Source organism: Balearica regulorum, chromosome 1 (genome assembly GCF_011004875.1).
Source record: "Balearica regulorum gibbericeps isolate bBalReg1 chromosome 1, bBalReg1.pri, whole genome shotgun sequence".
Lineage (NCBI taxonomy): Eukaryota > Metazoa > Chordata > Aves > Gruiformes > Gruidae > Balearica > Balearica regulorum.
In genome coordinates this window covers 67,577,564-67,597,898 of record NC_046184.1, presented here as the reverse complement: position 1 = coordinate 67,597,898, position 20,335 = coordinate 67,577,564, and the positions used below count along the sequence as shown (strand labels likewise).

Here is a 20,335-nt window from a genome sequence, read left to right as displayed (position 1 = left end):
TAATAGTGGTTGTGCAGCCACATAATGAGGTGGATCAGCTTGTTGCTCTCTAACACTTCATGAAGAGAGATTAGATTGTCAGATGAACTGAGACAAATGCTGTTGTGAGAGAAGTGGAAATTTATAGTTACAGGCAAGGGAAAAGCTGCAACTAACCCTTTGGGCTGCTGCTCACAGGGTGGATTAAGCTGTTTGTTTATTGTTACCTTAAGAGATAGCAATAAAGGAGTATTAGCAAACTACAGTAATCCATTGTGGAGGTAATTTAGAGAATATGGTAGTAAATACAGTGACTGCAGTCATTTAGGAATGTGGCAACTCAGAAGAAATTTCAGTACTACTACTACTATAAGCAGGGATATGTTATTCCCAAGGAAAAAATGTAGGGACACAATCAGAAAAGTTAAGGTGCCAGATAAGTTGTTACTAGCAAATGATGCAGAAAGTACTTGAAAAATTCTGGAAATATATTGAAAGAAAGAGGAAAAAGGGAGAAAACATAGCTGTTATGTAACAGAGAGTAAACAACAGCAGAAAGATGTTTGAAATGCTCAGTAATGCTTTTTGCCTCAGTTTTTACTTTAAATGTTAATTGTGCACAGATGCTTAATGTAATGTTAACAGCAGGGTGCTGGAACAGAAGCTAGGAAGAACAGGGTAAGGACTCTTTATATATATTCAGGTCAATATTGACAGTGTTTACAGATGTTGTAGATTCTTTGTTGCAGGCTCCATTTAAGAACTACTGTGATAAATGTTGGGCATAGTCTAAGGATGGTTCCTCTTGAAGAAAAAGAAACTACTGATCTCTTGAATTTCTTTCTAGTCCTGTTTCTTTATGACTGTCAGATAAATCTGCCATGTTTGTGTTCAAATATGTCTTGGATATACAAACGCTGTGTCAGAAACACAGAGGCTGAAAAGGACACTGTAGAAATGGGTGAGGAGCATATCGGAAATGTGAACTAGTATTTTTTGCACTCTTGGGATGGATGGGGATAGAACAGTGGAAGACTTGAAGGTTATCTGTCAGATGGACCATGTCTGTTGTTAGCTGTGCTGCATTGTTTTAATTTCCTTCTTCCTCTTTCCTTCTATGTACTTTCGCAGTGCCAAATCAGTTGATGATTTGCTGACTTGATAAGACTGAAGCACTTGCAGGGTTTGTTCCTGTGCGGTTATTCTGCAGGTGCTTGAACCCAGTCTAAGAAATGCCTTACGGTGGTCAAAGCTGTGTCTGACAGCAGTAGATGGTGAAACTTAGTTTTGGACAGGAAAGCAGAAGTGCGTAGCATTGGGGTTTACCATGTTAGATTAGCTTCTGTACAATTAATTCTGTTCTGTTTCCGTTGTGGTAGGACTTCCTCAGCTGAGAAAAGCACTCAAAACTGATAGCTTACTGTGTTTGGTAAGGACTCAGATGGACACTAGGGGTTTTTTGCTTAAAACGTAACTGTGTCATAGTCTGCTGCAGGGAACAATATTTTTATGTTCTGTCTCCTAGGAATGCAACAAACCCCGTGAGGCCTTTGGATTTGAACAAGCTGTCAGGGAGTATACTCTCCAGAGCTTTGGTGAAATGGCTGATAACTTCAAGTCTGATTATTTCAACATGCCGGTCCATGTGAGTTTCAACTTTTGTTGCGATTCCTTGCAGGGGACAAAGAGAAGAGGTTTCAATTGATCCTGAATTTTTGTGAAGGCATCTTAGCTTTGTTTAAAGAGGTACCATAAGCTTCAAACATGTAAACAAATGAATTAGTTTTCTGGCATCTGGTCTCATTTCAATTTCATTTCACCATTTTTCTGTGATGGATAGATCACTTTATTGCTTGTTAGGATATATCTTATTGGCCGTACTCTAGTTAAGTTCGTGCCCTTTTTGATTAATTGTACCGAGTATCTTGTTCTTGTTTGGCAAAGGAGTCTTTTTCCTGCCCTTCCTCTGGCTTTTGTCTTCATTCAGTTTGTTCAGAGGATAAATCATTGTTTTCCTCCCTATTACAGTCTTTTCTTGTAGACAAGTCAACAGGCTGAGTCTGTCTCATAATCAGAGGGTTTTTTGTTCTGCATCTCGGCAGCATTTTTAAAACTGACATTTGTGCTTTGGCACACTTCCATGATTCCACTGTCCTGTAGACTGCATGTAGCACCAAGTTCCTTCTCCTCTCAGGGTTCTTTGGTAATTAATGGGCATTCTTGCTAAAACTTCTATCTTTTAAGGACTCACATTTATGATATGACTTTGGGACATGGAGCAAAGCTAGGAGCAAAGCTTCTTTTACAAATAATAACCCCATCTTTTTTGTTCATTCCATCCCTTATGATGTGGCATCCTATTTCTGTTACAGCCACTGCTAAGGAATACAGACCAAACTATGACTTTGAAGAGATGAAACAGAGAGGGAGTGGCCTTGTGTTTGAAAATTCATGGGGGATTAGTAATGATTTATTGCTTGAATGATAACTTTTATGTTGGATCTTATCTGCACATACCCTAACATCTTTTCTGCTTTCAGATGGTTCCCACTGAGCTCGTAGAAAAAGAATTCTGGCGATTGGTGAGCAGCATAGAAGAAGATGTCATTGTGGAATATGGGGCTGATATCTCATCCAAGGACTTTGGAAGTGGCTTCCCAGTGAAGGATGGCCGGCGAAAACTGATGCCAGAGGAGGAGGTGAGGAACAGGATATGCGAACTGACTCCATTCTTTACTCTGCATAAGATTTCACATTATGCAGGTCGGAAATCAGCGTGGATTTTTTTTCATTAAGAAATTGCTTAAGGCTTTTGCATACACTTAACCTTCCTTTTCAGCAGGGCATGACTGATATTTTAGGTTCTTTTACAGATCTGGTTGCTGATAGCTAAGCTGCTCTTCGTGATTTAAGTGTCATCTGTTTTGTATCACTTAACCTTAGCAGGCAAAGATGTGTGAGTTGTTACCGTATGTCTGAGTATGAGGCTGATAAGATTATTTTTTTTTCTTTCTTGTTCGAACCTTTTTTGTTACGGAGTTAGCTACAGAAACATGATTCTAACCTTCTTAGGAGGTTCATAATAGGTAAAACAAACTAATTGGATTTAGCTTGTTTCTCTGACTGTGCATGGTGTAAGAATGAAAAGATGTAGATACAGCATCTTGTTACAGAAAAATTTATAAAGAACATCTGGTAAGTATATTACCTATTTTTCTTCAGACCTTACTGTAACATATAAATTTTCTGACTGCTTATATGTTTACATTCAAAGGAAACGAGAGTAAAGGTGTGGTTTTGTGATGACACAGCCCCAAATCAATTTATACTGCTCACTATTGTCTTCCACCCATACCTGCACCTTCCTACCTGTACCACTATGCAGTGATTGTGTAGGTGCTTAGTGAGTCAGAACTGATTGTTTATCTATTTGTATGAAAGTAATAATTTAAAAAATATTTTCTAGCCAGATGACTTAAGTCATCTGACTCAACTGCATAGTCTTTATAGTGTCAGAGCAAAGGAAACAGCAGGAATGTCTGGCTGAGCTGAAGCAGTGGCCAGTCCTTTCGGCAACTGTAGGATATGCCTAAAATGACTGTGAATCTGTGCTAGCAGCTTTTTTTTAAGGTGGAAAGTAGACTGAAAAGTAGTGAGTTTTTAAGGCAGTCTATTTCGATTCTCATTTTTTGTACAAACTGTGTATTTGAAAGTAAAGGTGGGATTGCTTAACTGGTGATGCTGCCTGCTCAGAAATGAGTGTGTAGGAATTTCTTCTCTTGAGAAAACTTTCTAAAGTAATACATAAAGATCATCAAGATAAACTGCAGTGCAATAAAGCAAGTCTTAAAAAAGCTGAAATAATAACATAAGATTCACTGCGTTGTTTACAATCTTAAGTTATCCTATTTTATTGAAGACTTTTATCTTTTGTTCTTCTACTAGTGTTGCTGGTATTTTGTTCCACCAGGAAAGCATGAAACCTATAAACTTGGGGGGAAAAGATCAAAACCTAAGATATAAACCTTGATCCAAAGAAGATGGGCTATGTATGTTGAAATACTAGGACTAGCCTTAAATCTTAGTCTGATTAATTGCCAAGGTAATTAAGGAATTATTTCCTAGGTTCAGTGCTTCATTGTTGCACAATATTACCCACTGTCTACTATAGAAATGGATAGACTCATCTCTTCCTTTGTACTTTCTTTTTCTGGAGTTAGTGTCCTTATATTCTTCTAACTTACTCAGAATTTTCTCCTTTTTTGGCAGGATTATGCGCTTTCTGGTTGGAACTTGAATAACATGCCAATTCTAGAACAATCAGTCCTTGCTCACATCAATGCAGATATCTCTGGCATGAAGGTGCCTTGGCTGTATGTAGGGATGTGCTTCTCCTCATTTTGCTGGCATATTGAAGATCACTGGAGCTATTCCATCAACTACCTGCATTGGTATGGGCTCTCCTTTGTGCATTTACCTTACGCTGCCCTGTTTGCTGTTAGCAAATTTGTAGTTCTACTTGAAAACGCCTACGCATGCTGTTGATGTTTTTAACCAAAAAGCTAAATGGGATGAGTGGACCGTATTCTTAGCTGAGGCTGATTAAAAGCAAATACAGATACCGTTTAAGGCACTTCAGTGTTTTTCATTAACTGATTAAATATTCTTGTGGTGCCAAAAATCCAGTGTCACTGTAAAATCATGCTTTAAAGGCTCACATCTTTTCTAAGAAATCTTTTGGTTTTGAACTGAGTTACAGGTCAGTGGTTCACTGCTTTGTGATTTGAAGTTGGTATGCCACCCGTGGTGCAAATGGAGGCTGCTGCCTCAGGGCTTACACAGGCATCTTCAGCAGCAGACCTATACACAGAAACACTCCTATTCAAGAGAAGAGAAATTTGAAAGTAATTCTGTCTTTCAGAACAATCCTAGAAGTGTTCTGGTGTTCAGCTTTTGTGTTTGAAAAGAAGAATTGTGACAGATTAACTATTTGCATTGCAGTCTTCCCAGTTCATCAGGCTCAGTCACAGTGGATGGAGCAGGGGGGGAAGGAGGGGGAAGCTGTGGGAAGCACCTCTTCAGAATAGAAAGTTTGTTGTACCTCTGGTAAGGGTGAATTGATAGCCTTTAGACTGATTGCACATTTCTGGAGAAACATCTTTGCTAGTAAGCTCTGATCCACAGGCTGGGGGGGGGGGGTAATTTTGTTTCGAGTTCAGTTATTGTCCTCAGCATACTATCAACTGGGTCAGTATGGGAGGGTTTTGTGTCAGCTGGTGAATTCCAGCAGCTCAGATGCAGAACAGTAACTAACTGGGGGTTACTACCTGTGTCCTACCAGCAGGTGTCACTGAAGCCTGTAGGAAACACCTGCAGAAAATGCTGCACTGTGCCTCATCTAACTTTTGGGATGGTTGGTGGCAAGATAACTAATGCAGTTAAATAGTGCTACGTAAACGGTTTCAGATACTTCAACAGACTACTGGTTGTACTTAAGAAAATAAAATTTAAAAATAAACCTCAACACTATAGATACTAGATCATTACAGTTTATTTTGGTTAAAACAAGACTGGAAGGACTGGAATAATGTGTTCTCAAGTAATTTTCTGTTTCGTTTTAGTCTTGCTGATCTCTTTCTTCCCTAATACTTAACTAATTCATGTTATTAGGCATTTTTTGTCTTAAGAATCTAGTGGACCAGTGGTTTGCAGTAATTGGCTATGTGTATTAGAAGGATTGCTTATAGTTCATTGCACTGTTTGGTGTTTTCTTCTTTCCACTTCTGCTTAGCTGGTATTCTATTCACTTGGTTTCAGAAATAGGACTACTCGAAGCCTAATCGAGTGGAGCAGTACCGTAATTCTCTCTTCTCTTAAACATTAGCTGTGATGGCCAAGGTTTTATTTGTTAAACTTACTTTCCTCTTCCTAAAGGAAAATAATTGCTCATTTTATCCCTTTAGAGCATGGTAAATGACAATTATCTTCCACTTCAGGCTTGTCATGGCAAATCTGCTGTCAGGTATGTTCAGAATTGTGTTGCAGTGTAAATGATTTTTCAGATTAGAATGATACTTCCTGAAGAAGATGGTTGTTGATTAAATAAATTTTTGGTGTCTATATGCAAAATATTTGGCTTGTGTGGACAGTGGTGCTAGATTTAAGGTAGATTTGCAGTTGGGAGGCACCATTGCTTTCCGTCAAGTAATGTGTTTATTACTGTGGTTGTGTTCTGTTAGGGGAGAGCCGAAGACATGGTATGGTGTGCCCTCTCATGCAGCAGAACAGCTAGAGGATGTGATGAAGGAATTGGCTCCTGAGCTATTTGAATCTCAGCCTGATCTCCTGCATCAGCTGGTCACTATTATGAACCCGAATGTGCTGATGGAACATGGTGTACCAGTGAGTAGCACATGAGCATTTTTTTTTACAAAAGTACTCCTATGCGCTTTTTTTCATTCTGTGCCAGTTTTGTGTAACAATGGTTTGGCATAACTCTGAAGATTTTTTTTATAGTGGACATTTACATATTCAATTCATTAGTTATGGGATGTTTTTAAAGCTATTTTCTAGAATCTCCTCTAGACTCACCATGAAATTTAAATTATCTTGTATCAGAAGTGAGTGTGCCAAGCCCAAGCTTCTTACATAAAATATCTTATAGAACAAGTGTACATTGTATGTAATTTAATTTTTAATTAAAAAAAAGCCTACCCTGCCATAGCACCAAGTTTGTCTGTGAAATGCTTTTAATATCTTTTGACAGTAAAATACTTGTCTTATGTTCAGCAGAAATCTCAGCATTACAAAATACTTTTTTGACCAAATGTAATTGACTGCAGATGTTTAAGCAGCAGTCACTATCATTTGCTTTTGTCTTAGGATAAATTGCTTCCCTGGCAAATACCCCAACAAAGCAAACCATAAACTGTTTCCAGAAGCTTTTGCACTTTGTGGTGCGATGGATTAAATGATGATAGAGAAACATCCCTTTTGGGATTCATAAAGAGAATTTTCAAGTGTTGGCTTATGTATTCAGCTTTTTTGAGTAAGCTTGTAAATTGAGGATTTGCTTTAAGAAGGCAGACCCAATCCTTACCACTTTTGGAGTAGCTACGTTGCCTGTGGTGTTCTATAGGTAAAGAAGGTGGTGTTCAGATGTCTTGTAATTATATGTTTTAAACTCTGTTGCAAGTTTCATATTTTTTCTTTTTTTTTTTTTTTTCCTTTATCCTCACTTGTATTAGGTATACAGGACCAATCAGTGTGCTGGCGAGTTTGTTGTGACCTTTCCTCGTGCCTATCACTCTGGATTTAACCAGGGATATAACTTTGCTGAAGCTGTGAACTTCTGCACTGCTGACTGGGTCTGTTCTTTTGTATATGTTTGCTATGTCTCTGCTAGGTCACCTTTGCAAGGATAGTGTTAGTACCTCTCTTATCTGAAGAGGAGTCTTTTATGTTACATAGCATGTTTTATGTTTATAGCTCCTGGTACAACAATTAAAGACTGATGTGAGTTCCCATTAAACAAAATCATTTTGATGAGCACGTAATTTTAAGCAGTTTTGAACTGAAACTATGGCATGTGGTCTTCCTTTTTAAAGATTGAGCTAATCAAAAAGTGACATCTCATGGTACCTTTAGCTAGTATTTCTTTGTCTCTTTCTGAATTTGATATAGATTAATGTACTGTCTTGAGCTGCTGTTGTCATTTGAATGTTGGAGGTAGGCATATAACAGTCTTTTGTTCTCCTTTTGTGCCAGCTCATTGCACCTTTAAATCACATCAGTTCTAATAGCCATGCCACACCTGAGCATAGTTTATGTGGATTCTTCAGTAAGTTGTCAAAAGTGTGTACTATCACTATCCAGGGTTTACAATTGGAAGTTACGATCTCATCTGTAGTTTATCTATCTCTGACTTCTTTTTTGTTACCTTCAAATAGCAATTTTAGTACTTAATCAAAGAATTTTATTCATTTGTCAGAGAAGTTCTCTGCAGGATTGACAATGTGTCAGTGGTGTTCTTTTCTCCTGTGCTCATGATGTAATCTTTGTACAGCCTCTGTGAAAAACTGCTAAACTCACACCAGGCATGTGAAATTTCCTTTGCTTATGCAAAATTTAACTAGAAATCTGCATAGCAAATTCATCTAGTGTTTTGGTTGGTTTTTTTTTTTCTTTAAAAGGTACAAAATGAGTAACGCCAATTTTGGTTAACTCTAGGCATCTTGTGTTAAATGTCTATGTCCGAGCATAATAATATCCAGAGGGCAGCACATTCACCTTGGCACAGACCAGATGACTTCTTTTTGGTGCCAGTTTCTTTCCAGTAAAGTAAAATTAAAGAGCTTAGGACAACTCTTAAACTTGTGTCTGAAAGTTAGGCACGCAAGGTTATGACAGATGCCCCCCCCCCAGCTTGGATATCCTCTTTGTCCTTATCTGTGACGTGATTTGTTATAATTGGCTCTGTCCCATAAGATACAACTCTCTTAGCCTCAGTCTTTTTCCCAGGTTTTGTCAAAGGAAAGAAAATGGGAGCTAAGAAATCATCTTGACATGTCTTTTCCCAAAATGATAATGTTGGGTTTTTTTGTAGCTTCCCATTGGGCGTCAGTGTGTGAGTCATTACCGAAGGCTAGGACGTCATTGTGTTTTCTCCCATGAAGAGCTGATCTTCAAGATGGCTGCAGATCCAGAGTGCTTGGATGTTGGGCTGGCTGCCATGGTCTGCAAGGAGATGACTCTAATGATAGAGGAAGAGACACGGTTAAGGGAGTCTGTTGTACAGATGGTGAGTAATAAAAGACAACTCTTACTTTGCTTGCAAAAGAATTTTTGCTTTCCCCTCTCCCCCACCTGGATTAGAGTTTTTAGCAAATGTCTAATTTTTTTTTTTTGTTAGGGCGTGTTGATGTCTGAAGAAGAGGTGTTTGAACTGGTTCCAGATGATGAGCGTCAGTGCACAGCTTGCAGAACCACGTGCTTCTTGTCAGCTCTTACGTGTTCCTGTAATCCTGAGCGTCTGGTATGCTTATACCATCCATCTGATTTATGTCCGTGTCCCATGCAGAAGAAGTGTCTAAGGTACGCAGGATTTTTTTCCTCCCACTTTTCTTCCCTATCCAGTAGTTTGCTGGAGGCCAGTGACCAAATACAACATTTGGCCACACTTCTCTCTTCCTTTATTCAAGGAGTATTTTTATCCTCTTTCCTTGTTTCTTGGTTCCAAGGCAGCAGGTATTATACATGTTCTGTCTTTCTGGCCTTGTAGCTGGAAAAACTCAATATAAGCAATATCCTGGCTTTTGTATGAACATTAATATTCTTTCTGTCTTTTCCTTCCATATCTCCAGGTACCGGTACCCACTAGAAGACCTTCCTTCTTTGCTCTACGGAGTGAAAGTTAGGGCACAGTCTTACGACACTTGGGTCAGTAGAGTTACGGAGGCTCTGTCTGCCAATCTCAACCACAAGAAAGGTCAGACTTCTATTGTTCATAGTAGGATGTCCTGAAACTCCTGCATTTGTTCTGTGTTCTCATTTAATGAAACACTGTGTATTGTTCAGTGGAAAAAAAAAAAATGAGCTAATCTGAGAGTGTAATGCAACTCATCATTGTGCATTTCAAATTGAACTAGCCTGTTGGAACCTTGATGGAAGGCCTTTGAAGCAGTCTAAAATCTCTTTTTGTTTTGCATACAAATTATTTATGTACTGTTATTACAGATGTGATCGAGCTGAGAGTAATGTTGGAGGATGCTGAAGACAGGAAATATCCAGAGAATGATCTTTTCCGCAGGCTCAGAGATGCTGTGAAAGAAGCGGAGACCTGTGCTTCAGTAGCACAGCTGCTTCTGAGCAAAAAGCAAAAACACAGGTAGAACAGGCATTTTTTTCAACAGTTTCCATCTGTCCGTTTTGTTACTTGATTGGACCTGGAAATGCAAGAACCCTGAGGTCTCCCTGCCTCCTAACTTCTGTCCATATTTGCTGCTCTTAGTGCTGTGACTCATTGAGACATAGAGGAGGCAGATAGTGTGACACAAAGGGCCAAAAAAGTGGACTTGGTTGGAATGTCTTAAACGTTCTCCTTTGGAGAAGTTTTATTTGATTGCTGATCAGGTATTTCTCTGAATGTGTGGGAAGGTTGTAGGGAACGACAACTAGAGGAAATAATGTAATGAAAGTCTTGACATGAATGTTTCTATTTTAGGTGGTAAAGTAGGCTAAGTACATAGCTTAAAGTTATGGAAGGAAAATCTATTAAAACATTGGATTGCGAAGCAAAATGCTTGATAAGTAGGAAATACCAATTATGGTTGATGAGGCAAGCATAGTTCTATTTTCTGGTACAGCCTTTCTCAAAATTATTTATAATTTTGCCAGCTGTTCTCAAGTTGCAGAATGTGTTGTGATGCTAGTGGAGTTACTGGAAGATGCAAAGGAAACATGTCTTGCCAGCATTGACTGGGACAAAAGGATCTTGGGGAGCAGAGCAGTACAGAGAGCAAAAACAGTGCATAGTCTGAGCCAGTCTTCTACTTCTTGGGAAGGACCGTGGGGGGCAGTGATGTGTGGCTACAAAGTAGTGGCGTGCCTGTGGCTGCCTCAGTGTTGCTCTGTCCCCTGGCCCTGCCCAGCAATCTGCTGGATGTGTCCCCTTGTTCTGCTGTAATGAGCCTTCAGCAGCGTGTTCTTCCTTCTCTCCTATGCATTCTGTGTGCTGAATGAAAGTCCCATAGAAAGTAATTTGATCAGGTGACTGTAATTCTTGTGCCAGTGGTTGTACGGTAAACTTTTATAGCTTGAATTTCCTCTGTTGAGTATAAGATACAGCTTTGTAGTTTGTTGAGGTGTTGGGGTTTTTTTTGCATGTGTAGTTTTTGTGTGTAACTTCAGAATTCTCAAGGCAGAGAGTAAAAAGTAAATAATTTGTTAATTATAATACCCAACTTTGCTACACAGAACATAATGCATATCATAATTGCTTGAATTTGAACACTGAAATGTTAGGTACACCACAGATCCAAGTATAATAACTGATGTAATTGGAAAGCTATTATAAAATAGGGAAGCATTTTTGCTGTATTTGAAAGGGAAAGAAGGCTCTCCTGTTTGCTTTTTATTGCTTGTAGGATCCCACTACCACAGGGGTATGGTCTCTTAGAACTCTGCTGTGGGTGAGGGAAGCAATCCTACAGGGGTTGCATCACCCTGTTCCTAGTGAAGTTTAATTATTTTGGTAGCTCTCAGCTGTTCCTGGTTTGTTGCTGCTTCCTTCCCCTCCTGCTCTTGGAGTGTGTCAGCCTTTTCTCAACAGAGTTGAGTTCATTTAATTATTTGGTGGATTTCCAGCACTATCCCAAGAAACACATGGGGTAGAAAGATTTGACAACTTTCAATGGTGTGTCTGATCTAAAGCTGAAAGGAATTCCATGGGGGGGAATGTATATACATGTGAGGGCTGTTGTATGCTAAATAGCAATATGTTATGAAGTTGAGGTTTGAGAAAGATTTTGAAACCTCTTTGAACAGTGTTAGGAAACTTAAAGGTCACGTTCAGCTGCTTCTTGAACGTTTATGTTCATATTTAATACATTGAGAAGAACCACATTTACACGAAGGATAAGGTTATTAAAAAAGCCAATTAAAAATGAGTTCTCAAACAGAACAATTTGACAGGGATTAAAGCAGCAATAACCTCATGGCCAAATGTAATAAAAGAAAATCTATCCCCTATGCATCTGTTTATATATAAACCTGAAAAACAGGTAACACGTAGCTGTCCAGTATTCCAATCCTATACCTCTCCCCACTGTTGAAAGTTGTGAGTTTCCATAGGCAGGGGTGGTTGTATCTTTTTGTGCAGCATCTTGTGCTGTGGCAGTCCATGGTTGGTACTAGGGACAGAATGCCAGTACGATCTTGGGGAGAGCGACGGTATCCCTTGGAATGCCGCACCCCATTTGCTCTCGCACAAGATTGGAGGCAGCAGATCCAGTGCAGCCACTGCTCCTCGCTGTCGTAGCTAGTCAAAGCCTGCAGTGTTCTTCCCCCTCCAGTTTTACATAGTGTGTAATTATATTTGATCATTAATCCAAATTTTACTTTTACAATTATATTTGAGTCCATAGGTTGAAAGATTGAATTTTGGTTTTCTTTAATGTTTCTATACTAATAAAAATTAGATTGATTAACAGGGAACAACTCTTCAGTGTTTGAAGTCTGTCCTGCTTGTGAAATTGCTGTGCCTGTCGGTGATATGTATACCAAAAGTTTAATTTGTGCAGTGTGTCACTTAAGTCTTTTACTACATTTAGCGAGCTTGTGATATGTGCTGCAAGTGATATGTAATGGAAATGTCTTTGCAGCACACGTCCTACTCAGTAGCAGTCTTTCCCTGTTGCAGTGCCAGTTTCAACAGTTCTCTGGCTACAAGAGAGAGTGCGCTCTAGAAAATAAGACTTCTTTTCAGAGCTTGTTGCTGTTACATACCTGAGACTTCTTGTCAGTGCCTGTCTTGGCAGTCAACTTCTTGAGCTGCTTAAAGCAAGCTTTTTGGGGCTGTGTTCTTTTACCTGTTTGGAACAAACCCAATTTGAAAATCAGCTACACATTTCTACCTCTGAAGAGCAGGGTAAATTATCTTGAAAATGCTTAGAGGAATTACACTAAATTTAGTTTCAAAGATTATGGAATTCTTGTGGAGTTTGGTTTTGGGGTTTTTTTTTAGTTCTCAAGTGATGGAATTTATTTTTTTTAACTTCTAAGTAATCTTGATAGCTTTCTGCCACTGGGAATAAATCCAAGGATTGTCATCTCTCTCATGTAATATTTTTTAATTATGTCCATTCATACAGCAGACAGAGCCAAGATAGTGGAAGGACACGGACCAAGCTAACTATGGAGGAGCTTAAAGCATTTGTACAGCAGTTGTTTAGCCTGCCCTGTGTTATTAGCCAGGCCCGACAAGTAAAGGTAGGTTTGCACCTGTTCCTCGGATATATCGTGTCATGCTTTTTGCTTTGTTCTGTTTTGTTTGTGGTTTGGTTTTGGGGTGGGGTAGGGTTTTTTTGTTTTGTTTTAACAGGCAATATTGCCCGATATAAAGGGTGAAAGGCTATTGTTTTTTTGGTTTTGTTATGAATCAGTCCTGCACTGGCAGAGATTAATTGAATGGAGTGTTTCATTTCTAGCTTCTAATATAAAGCAAGTAGCTGCTTTGCAATGTATCAGTAGCCTCAAGAAAGGAAGTAAAATACTCTGGAATTACATCTAGCTCAGTGTCTCCGTGCTTTACTGGGTAATCTTGCTGTTGTCATTGAAGTTTTGCTGATGACATGTTGCTGTCTGTCCATACTGGAATGATAATATGTATTTCCTGCTCATTTGCAAGCATGTTTCTAAGTGGGCAATGATGGCATTTGTACTTCTGTGCTGGTGTAGCCATAGCAGCTGAATATGTATGACTCAGTTTGGTAGTCTAATCGTGGATATCTAGTGGCCTGTGAGATGCTCTAAAGTATTCCACCTGGCCTCCGTTGCCATTCTAGAAGAATACCGTAGCGCTCTCGTCTGGCAGTCTCAGTGTGGGGTATTGCACATGGTGGTCAGCGTTCAGGAACCCGAACAGAGCACTTCACTTACTATGTGTATGTTTGTTAAGGTGTCTGTTGCAGTGGGCATGGTCAGATGTGGTGGTCTCACTGTAACTAAATCAAGATGAAAGATCCTCCCCACCTGTCACTTCCAGGCAGCCCAGTTTTATCTCTCTGAACCAGTTACTCTTATTCCAGCATCTTTAATGTTATCTATAGTGATGGAATTTCTAGTTAAATCCTACCCTTTTTATGTTTTGGTAGAAACTTTTGAAGGTTATATTGCTGTGCTGCTTCAGGGGAGAGGGAAAGCAGTACTACATTGACAGTGGTTCAGTAAATACTTCTCAGCCTTGCTTTCCAGGTTACAGCCCCCTTAATCTGTATGCATGGCTGCATTTCTTGTCCTTTATATATATCTTTGCACCTGTCTTTGAATGAATCTAGACTAATAAGTAATCCAGATCAGACTGATTCCCTTGGCTGCTATTATCATTTATCATTCTGGCAGTCTGTATCATAGCAAGTGTTTTCAGCAGTAATTTTAATTTGTTTCTGTGTCACTGATGATGAAATGTTAAATAGTGTTTCGTCTACTAAGAAACTTCTGGAAAGCTCCTTCAAGAAACATCCTAGTAAATAAAGATTTTTCACCTTGAGAAATGGTTCTTTAGGTGTATGTTAACCATTTATTAACCGACATACTCTCTGTTGATACAATTTTAAGAAGAATGTTCTATAGTGCTAGATTAAGGTCCTGAAGTTCTAAACCTTACCATATGTGCAGCTACCCCTACATAACCAAACATAGAATACTTACTGTTGTTTGAGAAGGCCTCTTTTTCCATAAGTGTGTCCTTGTGTCGGCTATGCCCTCCTTCGTTCATGAATTCTGTATTAACTTTTCCATGGTAGTTCATTGTTGATATCATGGAAAGACTATATTGGGCTTTCATCTTGTCTTTGATATTGGTATGTTGTTGCTGCAAAGAGATACCTTCAGAAAACTATGAAACTCCAGGATACAGATTTTCCAGGCCTGTTGATTCTTAATCTTTATCCTTCAAAGATGTTCTTTAATATGTTTCCCAGCAGCTAATAGAGCTCATCCTCATATGATAGGAATATTTAACTATGTTTCTTTCCAAATACAAACCAGAAATATTTGCTGATACTTATTCATGAAATTTTATCATCTGTTAATAGACCTACAAAGTTGTTCTCAAAGGAGTGTTTTGTTTCTAGTGTATTTAAAACCTGCTTCTAATTAAGACATAATTTGTGGATGACAGAGCTGAGGGTGTGCAATAAACGTAACAGTTTTAATTCATATTTTCATCTAAACATTTTCACCCAGCTAGTGTCTCTTCCCCGCCCCCCCCCCCCCCCCCCCCCCCCCCCCCCCCCAGCCTGAGAAGACTGGTTCTTTTAAAGTACTGTCTGCATCTGTATGTTCTTGAAGCTTCAACATAATCACTAACCAATAAAATAAATACTATCATTTTGCTGGTTATGAACCATAGTCTCTTCATTTCTGAATGAAGTCAGATAATGATCATTTGTGCCTAAGTAGTCACTAACTTTCAGCATGACATTTGAATGCAATTATCCATCATAATGAATTGCAAAATAATTGTCATGTTGGATGATGAGTATTTTCTAACACAAAAGGCATTATAATTATTAAACTGTAATAATTTACTGTTGTCGCTATGAAGCATTCAGCATATGTTCCCTAAATCAAAATCCTTATAATGTGGATCTTGTTCTTTTTTTTTGTAAATGCCTTTTGGTTTCCAGACAGTCATGAAAAGCAGCATCAGACAAAAAGGGCGATAAGCTCAGGGTTAGGAAATGCAGGTTTTGCTCCTCATTGTGCCGTTGACTTGCTATCAGAAATACCTGTCTTTTTTGTAAGAGACTCAGGAGTGAATCAATTGAGTATACTGGTTGAATGTCCTTGAATTAATCTCCTGCAGAGATTCGTTTCTGTTTGCTTTCTTTGATTTTTTTCATTGTAGTGCCAAAACATGAGGATGAGGACAACTGCAGCAGTGCAGTTGGATTTCTGTGAAATTGTCTCCTTTCATGACAGGGTTTTGCATTTTCATTTTTTTTCCTTTTGGAGATAAAACCCAGATGGGTTTTAAGTAGTGGACCTGCTTTAGGAAACAGTAATTTAAAGCCTGACCATTGTTATTTTAATGATGTTTTGGTATTCATGTCCTCATGCAACTCTGGCTTGTTCTTTTTCCACAGCATATTGTGTTGTGTATTACCATCATAACTGTAATGCCCCTGACACTAGATTGAAAGGACAAGCTGTTTGCAGAAGTCCCCTTTCCCCCCCACTATTTTAAAAATAATGTTGATTGGACAGTATTTAATATTCTGTTTTGTTGGCAGCTGTAGTTAGTTGCAGTTGTACTATTTTAGGTGCAGAGTTTCATCTACCTAATATGCATAGGGTATGAAACATTAGGCCAAATGAGTTTAGATGGTCTGTTACTTAATGTGTCAGACCTGATGGCTTGTGACAAACTAGCTGGCAGTGTGTGTAGAAGCTCTGACTTACTATGTGATGATCACATACAAATTCACAGCTGACTGATCCCTCAGTCAACTTTCCCTTTTGATTCTATGGGTGGTTTTTCCTAATTGACTTGTACTGTATGTTACTTCAGAATCTGCTTGATGATGTGGAAGAATTTCATGAGCGTGCTCAAGAAGCTATGATGGATGAGATCCCAGACTCTTCCAAGCTGCAGGAGTTGATAGACATGGGTTCTGGCCTTTATGTAGAACTTCCTGAACTGCCAAGGCTGAAGCAAGAACTGCAGCAGGCACGGTGGCTGGATGAGGTGAGGTCCACCCTCTTGGATCCCCAGAGGGTGACCCTAGACGTGATGAAGAAGCTGATTGACTCGGGTGTGGGCTTGGCACCGCACCATGCTGTAGAGAAAGCCATGGCTGAGCTGCAGGAGCTACTTACAGTCTCGGAGAGGTGGGAGGAGAAGGCCAAGGTCTGCCTGCAGGCCAGGTGAGTATTCCTTTGCAAACTGTTCTTAGAGGTCACGTGCTTCAGGGATTCTCAGCCCCTGTTGAGGAGTGTGGTGAAAAGTAGGGGCTTTGCAGCTGTAGTGCTTTTTTTTTGACCTCACGGCAGTTTGATTGCTTAAGAGTTGGATTTGAGGCTGTTGATGAGTTGTGGAAGAGTTGATTCCCTGTCGTGTTGCACAGTGGCAGGAGGCTGTGAATTGCCGCTGTCTTTGCTATTCGTCCCTCTCAACAAACAACACTGAGTGTGCTACACAAGACAACTTCCTCGATGTTAAGGAGTTCTGATGCTGTGCCCTTTTGAACTGGATTGTGCGAAGTCCATCAGCTTTCTCACTTCTCCTGTTGTTTGGTAGCCAGTAGCACCCTCCAAGAATAGAGCCATGGTACCCTACACTGCAGTGTAGTGATGAAGTTGCAACACCAGCCTGTCAAATTTCTGTCTTTGGTTGACTGGCATTTTGAGAGAAGGCTGGAATTGGGTTTTTCTTACTCTAGACCACGCCAAAGTATGATGGCTCTGGAGGGCATCGTGAATGAAGCAAAGAACATCCCTGCTTACCTGCCCAATGTGCTGGCACTGAAAGAAGCCCTGCAGCGGGCTAGAGACTGGACAGCCAAAGTGGAAGCCATTCAGGTAGGGGTTACAGCAGGGACTGGAATCTTCTGCTTGCATCCCTTTATTTAGACATCTTCTTTATTCCTAGCCCCTCTACCCAGAAAGGTGACCCAAAGAGAAACCTTACTATAGCTGTTAAATGTGCTTACCGTAGCTCGTGTGCTTGAATTTCTTTTTGTGCTGCTGTTTCTCCATTGGCTATCCAACTTCTATTTCCCTTCCTTTTATGCGTTTCATGGGGGATGTAAAAGCTGGCAAATTCATTATGATACAAATGGCCTCTGAAAAGGCCTTACTTGGTATTGAAACTGTTCTGCATACTGTCACTGGAAATACTTAGCTGCAACAGAAGACATTCAGATTTGGAGCCGGCTATTGAAATGGGGTATTTTGACAGGGTTTTTTTCTCCCCACAATGGTGTAAGATTTAATGGTGCTGATGGTTGAAATTTTGGTACCTGAAATTGATGAAGTTATGACATTGTTAGTTCAGTAGTCCCCTCTTCTATTGCTCTACCCACATAACTTGATCCAAAAAGGACATGGCTTCTGTGATATTTCTAGGTGTTGATCTCTGGACTGCAACTGCTGTTCTTGTATCAGGTATTTATTTATTGGGAACTGAAGTGAGAATCCTAACTGATTTCACATCAGACCCTGTACAACTCTCAGATATTGTAGCTTGCTGTTAAGCAGGCAGCATTTAAGACAACCATCTAGAAATGAAGTGTTACCTTACTCCATAAGCCAGCTGGCCATGTCAGAATGGCTGTTAAAATAAAAACTGTATGAGTTTTTAAAATATCAGTAAGATTGAAACCCTACTCGCCTTTCCTTTCCTATGGAACTCTATTTTAGTCAGTGACAAAATAGGGTATGGCTTGAAATTAAGCTGCCCATTCGTATAATGGTGGAATCGTTGGCTTAGAAAAACTTCTTTTCCACCAGAACGGGAGCAACTATGCCTACCTGGAGCAACTGGAGAGCTTGTCTGCCAAAGGCCGCCCAATACCAGTGCGTCTTGATGCCCTGCCACAGCTGGAGTCACAGGTAGCTGCAGCACGTGCCTGGAGAGAGCGCACAGGAAGGACCTTCCTGAAGAAGAACTCAAGCTACAGTCTGTTACAGGTGAGCAACGGACACTTCTCTGTTAGCCTTCAGAAACTGATCTTGATGGCCCTCTGTGGTCTGGAGGTAACAGCTGGTTCAGTTACAGTAGATTACAGTTCCTTTTGGGAATAAAATATAATAAAAAAAACCTTCAGCTGTTCTCAGGTGGAAAGAATGAAAAATGTAAAAAGTCTGTTTGACTGGTCTTGTTTTATGTAGAGACAACCTCAACTGTTACTTTTGAAGAAGCAGATTAAAACTCTCCTTTTTGGAAGGGAAAGAAAAGGATTTCTCTTTGTGTGTAAGTGTAGAAATGTAGTCCTATAGAAATAGATGCTGTCTTTAATTGATGAATATTTTAACTTGTTCCACTGCTTAAATTCTAAGAAAATAGATTAGATATTTTTGTAAGCTGTTTAACTATAAGAAAAATGAAGTTGGCTACTGTTTATTTCACTTCAATGAATGCCATCAATGGCTTTGTTTTAACAAAAATCATTCATGTGTTTGAAGATTTATCATATCTGCTTGACAGGCTTCCCTTTTCTAGGGAAAACAATTCCAGTTCTTTCAATGTTTTCTTGTAGGCTGTATTTTTCATTCTCTTATCTTGTTGCTATTCTCTGCGATTTGTCTTCGCTTTTAGTATGATGTCCAAAACCAGACAGAATCCTCTCACTGTGGCTTCCTTAGTGCCATGTGAAGTGCAGTAATTACATCTTATGTCTCAAAGGGGATACTGTGGTTTAATGTTTCCCAATGGGATCTATCCCCATTGCAACATCATCGCACTGATTTCTGTTCAGTTTATGATGTGCCATAGGTCCAACTTTTTTTTCTGTGTTTTTCTGCCTAACTGGTTATTTACTGTGTTCTGGTTTTGCATTTGACTGTTTTCCTAACTATATAAATTTGAACTTTTCTATATTGAATTTAATTTGCTAGATTTTATATTTAAGTATGCCTTCCAACTAATCAAGATTACTTAAAATTTAATCCTTAAAAGTGCTTTGCAACCTCTCGTGTTTTATATTAAAAGGCTTATAGCATATTTTTAGTTTTGTTTCAGCCACCAAATTGCTGATGTAAATATGAAATGATGGCAGATCTTTAAGACTTGCAATTGATGAAAGCATTTGAACTGAATGTTAAACTAATCTCTAACTGGATACAGTATTTCAGTTAGCTATGTGCATGATAGCTTAATCTGAACAGATTTTGTAATTTAATTATGAAAACACAGTGGCCTTCAAGTTGACCTGACACATCACTGTGGTGTTGATTCCATTCAAATTCCATACATATGAAATACTTGTATCTTTTTCTGTTTATTTCTCTTCTTCCTAGCATTAATTGACAGATATCAAAGATGTTAGAATGCTGAGTATTTTTTGCGCTCTGGTGACTCTGTTGTAATACCTTTATTAGATGTTCTCATATATGTCCCTGAAATCATAACATTATAGGTTAGAACTTTTTTCTGTTCTTGGCATCCTTGGCTCTGACAGTGTAAGTTTTCTTGGTGGTTACAGGTTCTGAGCCCTCGGACTGATATTGGAGTTTATGGGAGCAGTAAGAATAGGCGGAAGAGGGCAAAGGAGTTGATGGAGAAGGAAAAGGAGAAAGATCTTGACTTGGAATCCTTAAGTGAACTGGAGGATGGGCTGGAGGAGGCCAGGGACACTGCAGCTGTGGTAAGGAGCAATGAAAGGTAGTGTCTCCTGATACGTGGGTTTAATCTAATCTGTCGCTAATCTGTAGAAATCTTATGGAAAAACTGGTTAATGAATCACACTGAAATGAATATCTCATAATACAATGTTTGACACAAGAATATAGTTGAGCTTTAATTGCAGTGAAAGTAGAGGGAAGCACAGTTCAGAGCATAAGCACTGGTATTTAATATGTATTGAGCTATACGTAAGACTTAAACACTCAACATTTAATGAACAACATCAGATCA

At 39.3% G+C, this 20,335-nt stretch overlaps 1 protein-coding gene across 2 annotated transcripts in view; it reads left to right on the top strand.

The window, feature by feature from the left end:
- The window catches only part of KDM5A (lysine demethylase 5A), a 50,797-nt gene that overhangs the window by 16,791 nt on the left and 13,671 nt on the right, over positions 1 to 20,335 (top strand). The window contains exons 9-22 of one of the 2 annotated variants that reach the window (XM_075756552.1): positions 1,505 to 1,624; positions 2,520 to 2,678; positions 4,249 to 4,430; positions 6,219 to 6,381; positions 7,227 to 7,346; positions 8,585 to 8,779; positions 8,891 to 9,072; positions 9,342 to 9,466; positions 9,715 to 9,865; positions 12,852 to 12,966; positions 16,271 to 16,626; positions 17,142 to 17,280; positions 18,211 to 18,390; positions 19,905 to 20,066. In XM_075756552.1, coding sequence (XP_075612667.1) covers positions 1,505 to 1,624; positions 2,520 to 2,678; positions 4,249 to 4,430; positions 6,219 to 6,381; positions 7,227 to 7,346; positions 8,585 to 8,779; positions 8,891 to 9,072; positions 9,342 to 9,466; positions 9,715 to 9,865; positions 12,852 to 12,966; positions 16,271 to 16,626; positions 17,142 to 17,280; positions 18,211 to 18,390; positions 19,905 to 20,066 — 2,349 coding nt within the window. Of the gene's footprint in view, positions 1 to 1,504; positions 1,625 to 2,519; positions 2,679 to 4,248; positions 4,431 to 6,218; positions 6,382 to 7,226; positions 7,347 to 8,584; positions 8,780 to 8,890; positions 9,073 to 9,341; positions 9,467 to 9,714; positions 9,866 to 12,848; positions 12,967 to 16,270; positions 16,627 to 17,141; positions 17,281 to 18,210; positions 18,391 to 19,904; positions 20,067 to 20,335 lie in introns of both variants that reach the window. The other variant, XM_075756542.1, reaches the window with a different exon arrangement.